The sequence below is a fragment of the Sciurus carolinensis genome, chromosome 17 (assembly GCF_902686445.1).
Source record: "Sciurus carolinensis chromosome 17, mSciCar1.2, whole genome shotgun sequence".
Classification (NCBI taxonomy): Eukaryota; Metazoa; Chordata; class Mammalia; order Rodentia; family Sciuridae; genus Sciurus; species Sciurus carolinensis.
In genome coordinates, this window is record NC_062229.1 from 35,042,859 (window position 1) to 35,058,203 (window position 15,345).

The 15,345-nt window shown below is 34.4% G+C and overlaps 1 protein-coding gene across 47 annotated transcripts in view; it reads left to right on the forward strand.

Annotated features, from left to right (window-relative positions):
* Clasp2 (cytoplasmic linker associated protein 2) overlaps positions 1 to 15,345 on the forward strand; it is a 192,781-nt gene that overhangs the window by 37,840 nt on the left and 139,596 nt on the right. For all 47 annotated transcript variants that reach the window (XM_047530792.1, XM_047530773.1, XM_047530780.1 and 44 more), the window contains exon 7: positions 5,238 to 5,305. In XM_047530792.1, coding sequence (XP_047386748.1) covers positions 5,238 to 5,305 — 68 coding nt within the window. The remainder of the gene's footprint in view (positions 1 to 5,237; positions 5,306 to 15,345) is intronic.

The window sequence follows — 15,345 nt, forward strand, 5'->3', positions numbered from 1 at the left end:
TTATCCATCATATAAGTGAAGAAGTCAAACATTTCATCTCAGAAACCTCCTTATATCCTTTTTAATCTTTACTACTTCTATTTTCCAAAAGTAACTCTAATGCTTACTTCTAACACCACAGATTAGTTTTTTTTTCCTATTTTTGAACTTTATAGACATAGAATCATACAGTGTTTATCCTTTGTGTCTGGTTTCTTTTTAGGGGGAAAGGGATGTGTACCAGAATTGAATGCAGGGTGCTCTTCCAATGTGCTGTATCTCTAGCCCTTTTTATTTTTGAGACAGTGTCTTGCTGGACTGCTTAGGGCCTTGCTAGATTGCTGAGGCTGTCCTCCAACTTGTATCCTCCTGTCTCAACCTTCCTAGTTGCTGGGATTACCGGTATGTGCCACAGTGCCTAGTGTGTCTGGCTTCTTTCAATTAACGTGGGTTTTTTTTTTTGGTGGTACTGGCAGTCAAACTCAGGGCCTTGCACGTGTTAGGCAAGCACTCTGTCACTGAGCTACCTCCTGAGCCCTGTCTTCTTTCTTTTAACATTATATTTTTATAATTCATTTGGGTTGTTGGATCTAGCTACAGATTTTTATTTTCATAGCTGTATAGTTTTCCCTTGTATGAATAGACCATACTTTATGAATTGATACTGTTGATGGACACTTGGTTGTTTTCAGTTTGTGGTTTTCATGAGTAATTTTGCTAGTAACTTTCTTATATGTGTCTTAGTGTATAAATGAGTTCATTCTCTTTGAATATATACCTAAAAGTGGAATTATTGGGTCAGACTATATGTTCATATTTAGTTGATATTGACACTTTGCAACATTTTCACCAATATTTTATATTGTTAGTTTTATTCTTATGAATTTCAGATTTCCAGTGGTTATGTTATGGTTTAATTGTGGATGTATTTTGCATTTTTCTGGTTACTAATAAGGAGCAGCATTTCATATATTAGTCAGTCATTTGATTGTGTTGTATTGTGAAATTTTCATTTCAGACCTTTCATCCATTTTTGTCGGAATTGTCTGTGCTTTTAAGAAATCGATTCGTGGGATGTCCTTTATCTGTTCTGGGTACAAGTCATTGTCCATTATATATGTGTTTCAAATATCTTCTACTTTGCAACAATTTTTTACTTCATGTCATTTGATGTATGTAAGTTCTTTTTTGGGGGGGATAACAAGGAATTGAACTCAGGGGCATTCAACCACTGAGCCACATCCCCAGCCCTATTTTATATTTTATTTAGAGACAGAGTCTGAGTTGCTTAGTGCCTCGCTTTTGCTGAGGTGGCTTTGAACTCATGATCCTCCTGCCTCAACCTCCTGAGCTGCTGGGATTACAGGGGCACCACCGCACCTGGCTTTGATGTGTGTAAGTTCTTAATGTAGTTCTTGGTCATTTCCTTTATGAATGGAGATTTCTTTGCCCTGTTTGAGAAATCTTTGTCTTTAAGAATGTCTTCTTGGTCACAAAGATATTTTTTTGTGTAATTACCTTAAAGTTTTATTCAACTGCAATTTTTTGTATGTGGTATAACAGGAGTCCAGATACTTTTTTTCCCATATAGAACACCATTTGCTGAAAACTTCTTTCTTCAATGCTTCTGTTGTTTTAAACTGAATGCATACATTTGTGCTTAGAGTAAAGAAAAAAACTCATTAGGGTTTATCATTTATATGTAGCATTCTTATTTGTCATTTTTCCTTCCTCTATATGGCTAGTCACTTGGCAGATGAAGACTCTGAGGCCCAGAGTTGTGGTAGGGAGTTGGTAAGAAGTCGAAGGCTTCCTGACTTCCAGGTCATTGTTCTTTTCTCTATGCTGTGCTTATATTGTTCTTCTTGGTGATACTTTGCTAGCAGGCATAGGGAATGGGAACAACTCTCTCTCTTTTTTTTTAATGTTGTAAATGGACACAGTACCTTTATTTATTCATTTTTATGTGGTGCTGAGAATCAAACTTAGTGCCTCACACATGCTAGGCAGGCACTCTACCACTGAGCCCAGGAACAACTCTGTGGGTGTACAAGCTTTGCTTTTTCAAGAATCAAGTATTTTCTTTTGGTATAAACCCTTATTGTTTTATAAGTAGTACTTTGAATCCTCAAGATACTGGATGCATATTAAAGACTTCTTTAACTTTGCAGGGTAAAGCATGGATTAATTGTGCCCCCCACCCCCACAGTTTTACCAGATATTTCACTTTTTCCATGGTGTATAGTCTCAAGAGTTAACTTTGTACTGTTGCATTCATTTGAAACAGTATATTCTTTTGTCATAGTGGTTACAATTTTTGGTTTTTCAGAACAAGATATTTTTGCCTCTCAAATACTGTTCCTTTTGTGGTTTCGGAATTTCCTGTTGGATACAGCCCTCTAAAGTTAAAGTTCTATATTTGTTTACCCTTATATTTATATCAAAGCCATTCTTCTTTGTTAAAAAACTGAAATACAATTCATAAAGCCATTAAATCAAAATAGTTTAAAGGTAATAATCTTACTTTTTCTTTGTCAGATATTTTTAAAAATATAATTTCTGATAGTATGCTTGTAGCATAACACTAGATATAGATCAATGAAACTGAACTGAGAGTTCAAAATAAACTCATAATTACAGTCCATTGGTTTTCATCAAACATATCAAGACCATTCAATGGGGAAAGACTAGTCATTTCAACAAATGTTGCTTTAAAATGTGAATGTCCACATGTAAAAGAATGAAATTACATCTCTTTCTCCTACCATATCCCAAAATTAACTCAGAAAGGAGCATAGAACTAAAAGTGGGAGTTACAATGATGAAACTCTTAAAAATACTAGATAGTGTTTTAAAGATATGACACCAAAAGCATATGCAATTTAAAAAACTAGATAAATTCGATTTCATCACAGTTAAAAAAAAACTGGTTTCAGGTGACACTATCAGGAAAGAAAAAGAAAACCCATATAATGGGAAATATTTGCAAATCACATCTTGAATATATAAGAGACTCTCACAACTCAGTAATAAAAGGACAGAAACCCAATTTTAAAAATGAACAAAGGATTTAAATAGATGTTTCTTCAAAAAGAATATTCAAATGACCATAAGAACATAAAAAGATACTTAAAAAATTTTAGCTGTCTGGGAATACTGATCAAACTGCAATGAGATACTATTTCACATTCCCCTAGGACAGCTAAAATAAAAAAGACAAATATTGATGAGGATGTAGAACAATTGAAACATTCACAGGAATATAAAATGGCGCAGCAACTTTGGCAAAGTTTGTAATTCCTCCAAATGTTAAATGTAGAATTATCACATGATTCAGCAATTCTACTCCTAGGCACATACTGAAGAGATATGAAAATGTGTCTTCACAAAAACCCTTACATAGGTGTTCTTATTATTTGTAATGGCTGAAAAATAGAAATACTTTTCATCTGTATGTCCTAATGAGCAGATAAATAAAACACAGTATATTCATACAGTGGAATATTACTTGACCCTAAGTAGGGATGGCTACAACATGCATGAGCCATGAAAGAAACCAGTCACAAAAGGGTGCATATTTTATGATTTTGTTTGTATTAAATGGTTGATTTCGTTTGTATTAAATGGTTAGTTATAGTGACTCTTTGGCTAAGTGTGGTCTCCAGTGGCAGGAAGTAGATCAGTGGTTGCTTAGGACTAGAGAGAAGAGGGGCAGTGGGGAGTGATGCTGATGGGTGTGTGGTTGTTTTGGGAGGTTCGAAATATTATAAAACTGATTATGAGAATACTTGCACAACTCTATGGATATATTAATAACAATTAAAGTGTATACTTTATTTATTTATTTTTTTTGGAGTACTGGGGTTTGAGTCCATGGCCTCACGTAGGCTAGGCAAGCACTATACCACTGAATTACATTCCCAACCCAGTCTCATGCTTCTTAATGTCTTCTGCTTTTTTTCTTAAAAAGCTCTCCTAAATTCTCTCCTTTCTGTTCCTGGCCTGTCTGGATTTCATTCTGAGCTGCCAGCTTCCAATTTCAATGCTCTCTTCTGTCTCATGTCCACGTCTTACCTCTGGGCAACCTGCCTAGTATCTGTTCAATCTTCTGGAAGATACTACTCTGTAGGATGAAGGGACCTGTGTCTTTCCACTGAAATGCTTCAGATATGTAAATAGTTGTGTTTGTTTAATTAGTGAGGATAGGAGGTAAGGTTAAGGTTTAGAAGTCTGTTATAATGAATCCCTAGAGGATTTTCAACTAAAAAAATTTTTTTTGTTATTTCTTACTGAAATTAGCTAAAGGTTTATTTCAAAAAATACCTCTATTTGTGATTTTATAAGAAATAACAGAATGTAGACTAAGGCTTACATAATGGTTACAAGATAAACCATTCATGGTAAGCCAGAGAAAAATATTTGGCATTTAACGACAATGCTCTTCTCCCTTCCCCAAATCAATGTCATGAATTTAATAATAAACCATAGCATGATACATTATAAAGTTGAAGAAAAAAAACTTAAAAAAAATAAAATAAAATCACTATCATCATGATCACTCTGAAGAAAATTTATATATGAATATAAAAGCATCAGAAATACAATTAAGTTCTCTGGATGGTGGAAATGTGTGTTGTATTTTTTTCTTTCTGTTTATTGTTCCTAAATTCCTTTTATAATAAGTATTACTTTTATAATAATAATAACTTTTTGATTGAAAAAAGGTGATAGCAGTAGTATAGAAAGAGGAATTATCCTGAATATAAAATTAGTAGTACCAGTGGAATTGGTTTTGTATGAAAATAGATTGACTGGGAAAGCATCAGATTATCAGTCACATCAGCATTACTTTAGTTCTAATGTTTTAATTTTATTGTTTTTATGTTTGCCTTTAAGTGTCATTGGCATGATTTCTAAAAAAATGTTTTGGTGACTAAGTTGATGGTGTTATAAGGTTGGAACTGGAAAATTTTTACCGGTTTTGGAGAAATAGTTTAACATCGAAACTACTTTGTGGGAAGTTGTCTTTTTACATATATACCTGCAAGAATGTAGAATCCTACCTGTATTTGGTTTTTTCTCTTAATTGAAGTGAGGTTGGGTTTTGTGTCTTCTTTCAGTAAGTGAGTTACTTATAAATGAAAGTTGTATAGAGAGCCAACTGAATCCCTAGAAGTGTTTTTTTTTTTTCTGAGAGAGATGGTGATGAAAATTGTTTCTATTCCTCTTTGTAAAAACAATTTATTCTTTATTCTCAGATTAGAAAGGATATTTGCCAAATTTGATGAAGTATACAATTCGGGCGGTATATTGAATATCTGCAAAGGTAAGAGTAATTAAAAGAGTTGATTTTGTAGCTTGAAAACTTAACTGGGTACAATAATAAAAAAATTTATATTTTGCTGATATTACCTACCCTTGGACTGTTTTTGGAGTAAGTGCGATTTTAATAATGGGATTGTTTTAGTCAACTTTTTCACTGCTGTGACTAAATTCATGTAACCAACACAATTATGGAAGAGGAAAGGTTTATTTGAGGATTCAAGGTTTCAGAGGTCTGAGTCCATAGAAGACTGGCTCCGTGGGACTGGAGGTGAGGCAGAACATCATGGTGGAAGAGCATGGCAGAGGGAAGCAGCTTACATCATCAGGAAGCAGAGAGAGAGACTCTACTCTCCAGATACGAAAATACATGCCCCATAGCCACACCCCAATTCCCATCTCCTCCAGCCACACCCTACCACTTCAATTAATCCCATCAGGGATTAATTCACTGATTGGTTTAACACTTAAAACCCAATCATTTCTCCTCTGAACCTTCCTGCATTGTCTCACATGTGAGCTTTTGGGGGACACCTCACATCCATTCACAACAGGGTTGTAGTGTACAATAATGTCATTCTTTTGCCTTTGTGTTGTGTATGGGGTGAAAGTGTGATAACCCTCTTGTCCTTCATGTTATATAAATGAAGTATGTTTTTATGCCCAGAGTAATTGTTTTACTTAGTTGTTTTTACTAGAAATTGATAGTAATGGGCTTCATTAAACCTGTGTGCAGACGCTCAGTGGTGGTACTGGTGAATCCTTCAGAAGTTCACTAGAATAATAATCTTTGGCTTCTTAAGTGAAATGAGACAAAGTTGTAATTTTGGGAGATGTGGAGTTAGTATCCACATCCACAGATCAGTTGTCTGTTATTTGATTTTTGTGGTTAGGTCGATAAACTGTGTTTAGTTTTTATTGGGTAGTACTTACCTAGACTTCAGTCATTAAGTATTAATTAGTGAGGTGTGTGAAGAATTAATTATTTCCATAGATATATAGGTGATTTTTTTACCCCCTAGGAAAGTAACTTCATATTAGAGTAGTTAGCTTGGTGATGTAAGTGATGTTGGAGAAAAAAATTGGTGTATGTGTAATAGTCAAGGAATAATAAAGCTAGTTAAAAATACAATGTAGTTTTTTTTTTCCCTCTAGTTTAAACCAAGACTGAGTTTCATTGTGTTGCAAAAAGACAAATGGAGTGAGAATTTGGTGTTATAAATATTGTGTCTACCCTAATTTAAACCTAATTCCAAAGCATAAATTGTCTTCAGTGCTACCAGTTCTCACCCTGACTGCCAGCTATTTTCACTTCTCTTCTGAATAGGTGTTTAAATTCCTTCTAATTTTTGTAACAGTTACCTCTGTTCATGTCTATAGAAACCCAGAAACAACAGCAAGAGTCAGAATTGTTAAAATTCCTTGAACTGAGACGTGTGGGTTTTTATAACATTCTCTTTTGTGTATTGCAAACTATATTTACAATTTTAAGGCAAAATGTATAATACATAGTATAAAATTAAAGGACTCATTGTTTGGATATGGTTTATTTTGAAAGTACTATCGTTCTTATATTTAATGAGGTTATTTCTGTTATCTTTGGAATGGAAGCATTTTTTTCCCTTGGTTCATTTCTTTTTGTCTTGTGTATCTCTCCATAAATAGAGTTTTGAGGTTAGTATCTGGCATTTATTTTTCTTGGAGTATCAGAGATTGTACTGGAAATTATAATCTAAATATACTTGTATTTGATGCAAGTATGTGAAAGTGTAAGTCTATAATGAACATTTTGTGGGTAAAAATATAGTTAAGATGTTTTTGAATACACTTGGCTCTCTGTATCAGCTGTTTCTACATCTGTGGAGTTGGTATCCTCAGGTAAACAGCTGCAGATAAAAAATGTAATTTGCCTTGCGATGGTTGCCTCTGTACTGAACATGTTCAGACTTTTTTTTTCCTTGTCATTATTCCCTAAACAATACAGTATAACTTCCTTTTACATTATGTAGCTATCATGAGTAATCTACAGATGATTTAAAGTATATTAGAGGGCATGTGTTGGTTATATGCAAATATTGCCCCATTTACATAAGGGATTTGAACATCCTTGGGATTTAGTATCCATGAGAGGTCTTGAAACCAATCTGTGAATACCAAAGGTTGATGGTATTGTGTTGTTATTGAAAAATACTTTAATAAATTAGTTAACAAAGGAAGAAACCAGAAGGAAGCCCATATGTTGTGTTGTCAAGTCCCAGGGCCCAATCCTCCTCCTCTTGTTTTTATTTTTTCTCTTTCTCCTGTCCCCTGTTCCCCCCACCACCGCATTTTATTTTGTTTCTTTTCAGATGAAATCTAGCCCAAATGCTTTAAATAACTGTTTGTGGATGACTCCCAGATACATAGTTCTAGTCATCATTCATCTCTCCTTCATTCATCTACAGTCTTGGTAGCCTGTGCCCTCAGTGAAATTTCTATTTGGATGTCTAATAGACATTTCAGGCTTAACATATCCAGAAGTGGAACCCTATTTCTTCATTTCTTCCACCTTAAATATGTTTCTTATGCAGCAGTCTTGCCCTTTTCAGTCAGTGGTACTGCCATAGCTCAAAATGGAAACCTGACTTGATTTCTCATTCTAACTAATCTTTTCTGCCTGTGAAATACTAACATATCTCAAAATTTTCCATTTTTTCCCATCTGTACTGCCAACACCCTAAGCTAAGATTTCTTTAACTTTTACCTAGACCACTACAGTAGATTTCTGTTCTATATTTGCCCCTTGGAATCTTATTTGCTACCTAGAAATCAGAGTCAGCTTTTAAAAATGTCTATTAGATCATGTCATAACACTAAGGAAGATAATTAAAGTTTCTGCCTTTAAGGATCCTGTATTCTAGTGAGTGAGGGAGATAGAATCATAAATAAGTAAATAAGTTGAGATATAATGTGGTTACAGTGGGTAGCAGAAGAAATACAACTATTCCTTATTCAACAAATTTTAATTATTCCTAAATTTCTTGCTACCAAGTGGGAGACCATTAAATGAAAAAAAAATATTGTCACTAATATTAATGAGAAAAACTATGTTGTGTTTCATTCTAACCCAAGATACTTGAGTAATTTTCATAAGTAGATAAATGTCAGTTGTGCTCTGAAAACAAATTTTTGTGACAATTGGAAGACAAATAGTTTGTGCATAAAGTAATGCAATGATGTTTAATTCAGTTTTCTTTTTAAATTTCTGCACAATTTTTTCCTACAAAACTTCAATCCTTTGTTGGTACAATTTTATTTCTAACTTCAACTAACACTGTAAAATAAAATTATAGAATAGGAAAACATTTTAGGGCAAAATAGAGGCTCAGCATGAAAACCTATGGAAATAGTTCATGCGCACAACAAAACGAAGAACAATTGAAGATGCTGCCCCTCTCTCTCACTTGGTGTACTTATACAAAGCAAATTATTTTGGGTTCATTGAAACATGGCACACATTTCAAAATTTTCACATGCTGTTCTATGACCATAAACTTATGGTAAATAAATTTTTTTGTATGTCTTTGCCTGAAGACATAATAATGAAACATTTCAAATCTTATATTGTATTGGTTTACAGTGTTTGTGATTGGAAAAGTCATTTTACTAAATACAGATTTTAAAAAACCCATAGGATTTGTTTTAAAGGTAGTGTAAATTTTTAGAGCCATTATAGCTAAAAGTTATCTAAACAGTCATTAAGGAAGAAAATAGGATACTGAGATCATAATTTGGTATATCACTCTAGTTAGAAACTTTAGTTAGAATTGTGGCATAAGCCTCCCAGAGGTGACATTTGCATTGAGACCTGATAAATTAGAATGAATCAGGCTTGGGATAAATGGTACAAAAACACTTTGGACAGAGAAAACAGTGACCATGAAAGTTCAAAGATGGAAATGGACTGGTAAATTTAAAGAATAGAGAGAGGCCAGGATACCTGAAGCCCAGGATGGACTGGAGGGGAGACTGTGTATGAGATGTAGTTGGACAGGTGAGTAGGAACCATAGCATAATAGCTTTGTTAGGCGGTGATAGGAGTTTTGATGGGCTTCTAGAAGTAGAATGCCCATAAAGGATTTTAGGCTAGAGAGGGACATGGTGATTGGGAATGGCATGCCTAACACTATCTTATATACATTTATTATTCAGGGAAATAGTCTCTACTTTTTTCTCCATCTTCAGCCTCCTCTTTCCTCATGTATGTCCTGATACATAACTTTTACATCTCATACTTTCACCTCCAATTCTTTTCATAATTGCCATATCGGTACTTTTACGTTCTGGTTGAATTCTTTGACTTGATTTTCCAAAGCATTAGTTCAGCACACTCAAGAAGACTGAGTAAATTTTATCATCAAAACTTTGAGTGTATCATTTAATTTAGAAATAGTGAGAAATGTGTTTTTTTTTTTTTAATGTTTTGAGGATTTTTCAAGCATGACTTTATTTCTCATATTACAAAAGTTAAGTTAGTCCCAAGGTGCAGAATTAGAAGGAACTGGAATTGAAATTAATCAGATTGTGACTGAAAGGAGGCAACACTACCCCAGTAGGAAGGAAAAAAACTGAAATTTGGAGTCTCCCTGTGATTATGGCAGAGTCTAGTATCATCACAGAGCTTTCTAGACAATATCCTATACCAACCAAGATGTAATCATCAGCAGTGTTGGGGACTCTGACTGTAAGTCTTTTTTTCACTGTGAAAAATACTACATAATTCTGATTTGCTTAGTGTGTGTATTGGACCTAACACAGTTTGGTATGTAATCATGGTTAAGTATTTTCCAGTTTCTCTGTTTGAAATAGTTGCTAGAAACTATGGCTAGAGACTAGCCATAAAATAAAGCATGGACCGTAGGCTTTGTAATTACCTTGATACTTGGTAACTTCCAGTTTATTTTTGTTTATTTTTATAATGTACCATTTAGTGAAAAGCATAGCAGCTCTTTTTTTAGGCTGACTTAAAAACATATCTGTCTGTGACCATGAACCCCAGGGCCGCCTTAGAGCTTGATAACATGCTGATGGTTGTGCAGCTTGGATAGAGGGTGCTCTGCGCTCCTGCAGCTGCGCACTGGCTTGGTTCTGTTTCCACCAGAAGCAAGCTTTGTTTCGTGTGGCCCTGTTGTCCCCACACAGAGCAGCCTTTGATGGGCTGCCTTTGACGTGATTTGTTTACGGCAGCCAGAAATGCTTCCTGCATAATGAAAGCAGTTAATCATGGAAACTGGGCTATTCCTGTTTGTGTACTTCTAGCAGTCTTCTGTTGTAAATATTAAAAGGTAATGACAAAGGGATGAAAACCTTCTTAAAAAGGTGCAAATCAGTTAATCAATCCGATCATGTGATTGCTACTGATTACATGGGTATCTTTAGGGAAGCAGAAAATGATTGCTGAACACATGCCTTGTGTTTTGATGATTGCATTAAAAGTCCCCCAGTGGGATGGCATTTATTGACTCCCGGAGCTTTTCTTAGATTAAATTTCAGGCAGCCAGTACAAGGAGAAACATCACCACCTGTATCTAACACCATATGTACAGTTAAAGAATAATCTTGATCAAGCCCTGCTAGGCTCTGCTAAATAAATGAGGGTTTTCAGTAAGACCCCAGACTTTTATTTTGAAGTGGAGTAGCAGCTGTTGGCTATTGCGGTGCAGAGCTGCAGCGCGGCCTGGGTCACACAGTGCTCCGGGTGTCTGCAGGCTGCAGGCCGAGCCCAGTGGCGCAGGCACTGAGCGACACTTATTTGCTGTGCTGTTTGACCTCTTGGTTTGAGAGAGCTCCCTGGACCATCTGAATGGCTATGGGAGATGGTGAGTAAGATCTATTTTTCCTCTTTTGCTGTGTTATACACTTCCTTTTAAGGTGACGATCATTTGCTATTAAGAAACGTATTTCTCCCTAAAGAATGAAGGACATTTATGTGTTTGCGTATGTGTGTGTACGCTTGTGTGTACATTTATGCATGTGTATGCTTGTCATTTGGTATCTTTTTTCACTTGATGTGTCTGTATGGGATCTTGCAAACAGAAGGTGACAAATTTACCTTGCAATCTAAGCAAGCCTTCAGTCTTTGGTGTTAGATACGAAGGAATATTGGAAGAAACGTGGAATGTATGCAAAAGCTTTGAAGGGAGAACATGGCCTTTGGAAGAATGACAGATTTTGGCAGGAAGATTTGATTAGCTAGCTTGGCATCTTTCCTGTTGTATTTGATGCAAGTAGAATTCTGTGCTAATCAAATATTTAAAGAAGCAAAATGGCTTGCCATGGACACGATTTTAATTAATATGCTTGTGATTTGTCAGTGTATCTAGTAAACAGTTCTCCAGAAAATAGCCTTTTAAGAATTCTCTACAGGATTTAATTTGATTAAAATTGATTTTTTCAGTATTTTATTTTGGTAAGGATAATTGTAAAAACATTTCTACAGTGCTTTATAGTTTGCAAAAGACTTTCATGTACTTAAAATATTTTAACTCGGGTACAGATCACTCTGTGAAGTGTACAGAGTATTTTGGTATTTCCATTTCACAGATTAGGAAACTGAGGCTTGCTGAAGATATGTCCCAGATCCAGACAGAGAAAACAAACTGGACCAAATCTAAAGTCCCTAATGAGCATGTGATATTGTTCTTTATAACACTTAATCCTTGAATCTTTTTTTCCCCAGTGTTAAACCTTTTGTTAAGATGCTTAGAGGTATATTTTGTGATCACACCAGTATGAGAGATGTGTACAAAGGGGACTATGAAGTTTCTCAAAAAATGCTTTGCATTTTTTATACTAGGCTCCTCAGGCAGACTTGCTTGTATTTGGATGTTTTAACTCTTAACAATTTCAGTCTTCTTCGGACTATATAATGACTTCTTTTATCTAAGGAGTTTGTTTGTCTCCTATGCCCAATAGGATGTGAACTCACCAAAATGATGGCATTGGTAGACAGTCATTTAAACTGTTACGTACATTCAAATGGAAATATAGTAAATTTGGTTTTGCACATTGTTATTATTTATTCCAAGAATTTATTTCAAGAATTTATGTAACTTTTATATGACCTTATGGAAATAAATAAAAGTGCAATTTTACTACTTATTTTTAAGGCAAAATTAAGTTCTTATATAGTTAAGGATATTGTCAAGTTTCTTTCCTTTAAAAAACACAAACAAACCAACTTTAATTTGCAGGCATTTCTAAATGTTGTATTTGATTTGGACCGGATCCAGATATCATTCTCTTAAACACTTTAGGTTCATTGGCTAGCTATGTAGATTTACTTAGTTTTTCTTTTTTCAAATAATATATAAATGCATCCAGACAATTTAGAAATGTATTGATTATTTTTTTAAAAAATCAAAGTAACAATCACAACTAATTTTCTTCTTTAAAATAATTACTTTTGTTAGATAATATATTTGTATAAATATTTAAAAATCAAAACAATAAATGCATATGTATAGTAATGGGCTATGGGATTTATAGTTCTTAACAGTTTGATATACACATCTCTGCATATTAGTTTTTCTTACATATACCATACCAGAATCATGTGAACATATATATCAAGTAGATTACATTAATCTTAAGTTTTATGACCTCTTATTTTTAAACTATAATTACAAACTTAGTATGAAATATCGTCTCCTTTTCAACATTCAGATAATGATGATAAAACAAAAACCCCTTCAGAACCACCTCTAAGCCCCAAGCCTAGGTATAAACAGAGATGAGCATCTTTATTTCAGTGAAGTGTTTTGTTTTGTTTTGTTTTGTTTTTGGTTCTGGGGATTGAACCTAGGGGGTGCTTAATCACTGAGTCACATCCCCAGACCTTTTTATTTTTTGAGTCAGGGTGTTCCTAAATTGCTTAGGGCCCTGAGATGCTGAGACTGTCCTCAAACTTATGATCCTCCTGCCTCAGCTTCCTGAATGCTGGGATTACAAGCATACGCCACCATTCCCAGTTTTTTCATTACTTTTTTATTGTGCCTTAATTCACACATTATCAAAATAAGTGATTTTGTTTTGACTGTGTTTAAGTAACATGATATTCTGAATATATTATTATCATTTCCGATGTCAACTCAGTATGCCATAGAGATTTTTTTAAATGCCATCATGTGTTACTCTGCCTCATTTGTTTAAACTGTTGTATAGTATTCTAGTATAAGAATGTATCATAATCAGTTAATCTTTTATGGAAGTTCAGATTATTTCCATACATAATTCTTGTAGATGATTTTGAAGTAAACACTTTTTGCATAAACTGTATGTGTTTGTATACATACACATGTATTTCTTAAAATAGCCTGAAAGTGGCATTTCTTTATCAAGTTTTTATTTTAATTTGTGTTAACTATAATCATTTGCTCCAAGAGTTTTTATCAAAATGTCCACCAGTAGTGCCTATTATCCTACATTTTTTGCAGTTCTTATTATTAATCTTTTAAAAATTTGCCAATTTGATGTGTGCAGACTATCTCACTCTTTATAAATCACCTTGGCTTTCTGATAAGGTTGGTTGTCTTTATATATTCGATTATATATATTTCTTTTCTATAGATTGCCTTTTGGTATCCTTAGCTAATTTTTTGGTTCTTAGACTTTTTTTTTTAATTTTGGTTGTTGTTGGACCTTTGTTTTATTCATTTATTTATACGCTGTGCTGAGAATCAAACCCAGTTTCTCACACATGCGAGGCAAGCGCTCTACCCCTGAGTCACAACCTCAGCCCCTTAGACTTCTTTTGTGATTTATAGTTGCTCTTTATGTATTATAGTTGGTGATCTATTATCTATTGAATATGTCATGTAAGTTTAACTCCAAGGTTATGTAAAAGATTTGTTTAGCAGTTTTCTTTTTTGGTAAACAGATTTATGAAGCACTGTGATTGCTAAAACTTAGAAGAGTTGTTGGTTGGCTTTGGGGTGCTTTTTAGTTTTGTTGTCTTCATTCTTACTCAGGGGTATAAAACCAAACAGTCACTCGATTGTGTATAACTCTGGGCAGTCAAAGCAGATAGAGTTAAAAACCTGTAGGATTATTATGTGATGCTGAGCCCTGCAATCTGCCTCAAAAGCGTGAGAGAGGAATTTGGCCTTTTGTTGTTGCTACAGAATGACTGGAAAGAAATAAGATTTTGTTGCAAATAGACTGTTTATAAACTTAACATTTCAACACAATCTATTATTCCAAAAATGAGTCTTTAAAAATATATGCAAGTGATGGAATAAACATGACTTTCTAGGGCGGGGGATATAGCTCAGTAGGTAGAGTGCTTGCCTCGCAAGCACAAGGCCCTAGGTTCAATCCCCAGCACCCCAAAAACAAAAAGCAAAATAAAACAAAAAAACAAGGCCAACCTTTTGTGGGATCCCCTGGCTTCTGGGACTGCTGCAAACTGACATAAAACTTGATTTAGCAAGAAATTGATGCTGGGGCTGGGGTTGTGGCTCAATGGTAGAACGATTGTCTAGTGTGTGTGAGGCACTGGATTCAATCCTCAGCACTACATTAAAAAAAATAAAGATATTGTGTGCATCTACATCTAAAATTTTAAAAAAGAAATTAATGCTGAATAGATCTTTCTTCTTCCATGTCTTGTATATTCTTTGTGATACATTAGGATTAGGTAATTTAAATTACAGGAAAACACATCTTTTGACTTACTGACATAAAAGGCCAAACTTTTTTTTTTTTTTTGGTAATACTAGGGCCTCATACAAAATCAGTGAGCCACATGCCTAGTCCTCAAACCTTCTTGAAACTTTTTTGTTGTTGTTGTTCCTGTTTTTGTTTTTGTTTTTAAGTACAAATGTTAGGGGTAAAAAGAGTCTATAAGGAAATAAAAGTAAATTACAAGGGGCAAAAGATTGGGCAATAGCAGCAATATAGGCAATAAATAGCAAATAACAAAAATTGAAAAGAGCCAGTGATTAAAATAAAGCTACCCTATAGCAGCTCCTTGTCTTAGACATTGAAAGCCTTGAACAACCATCC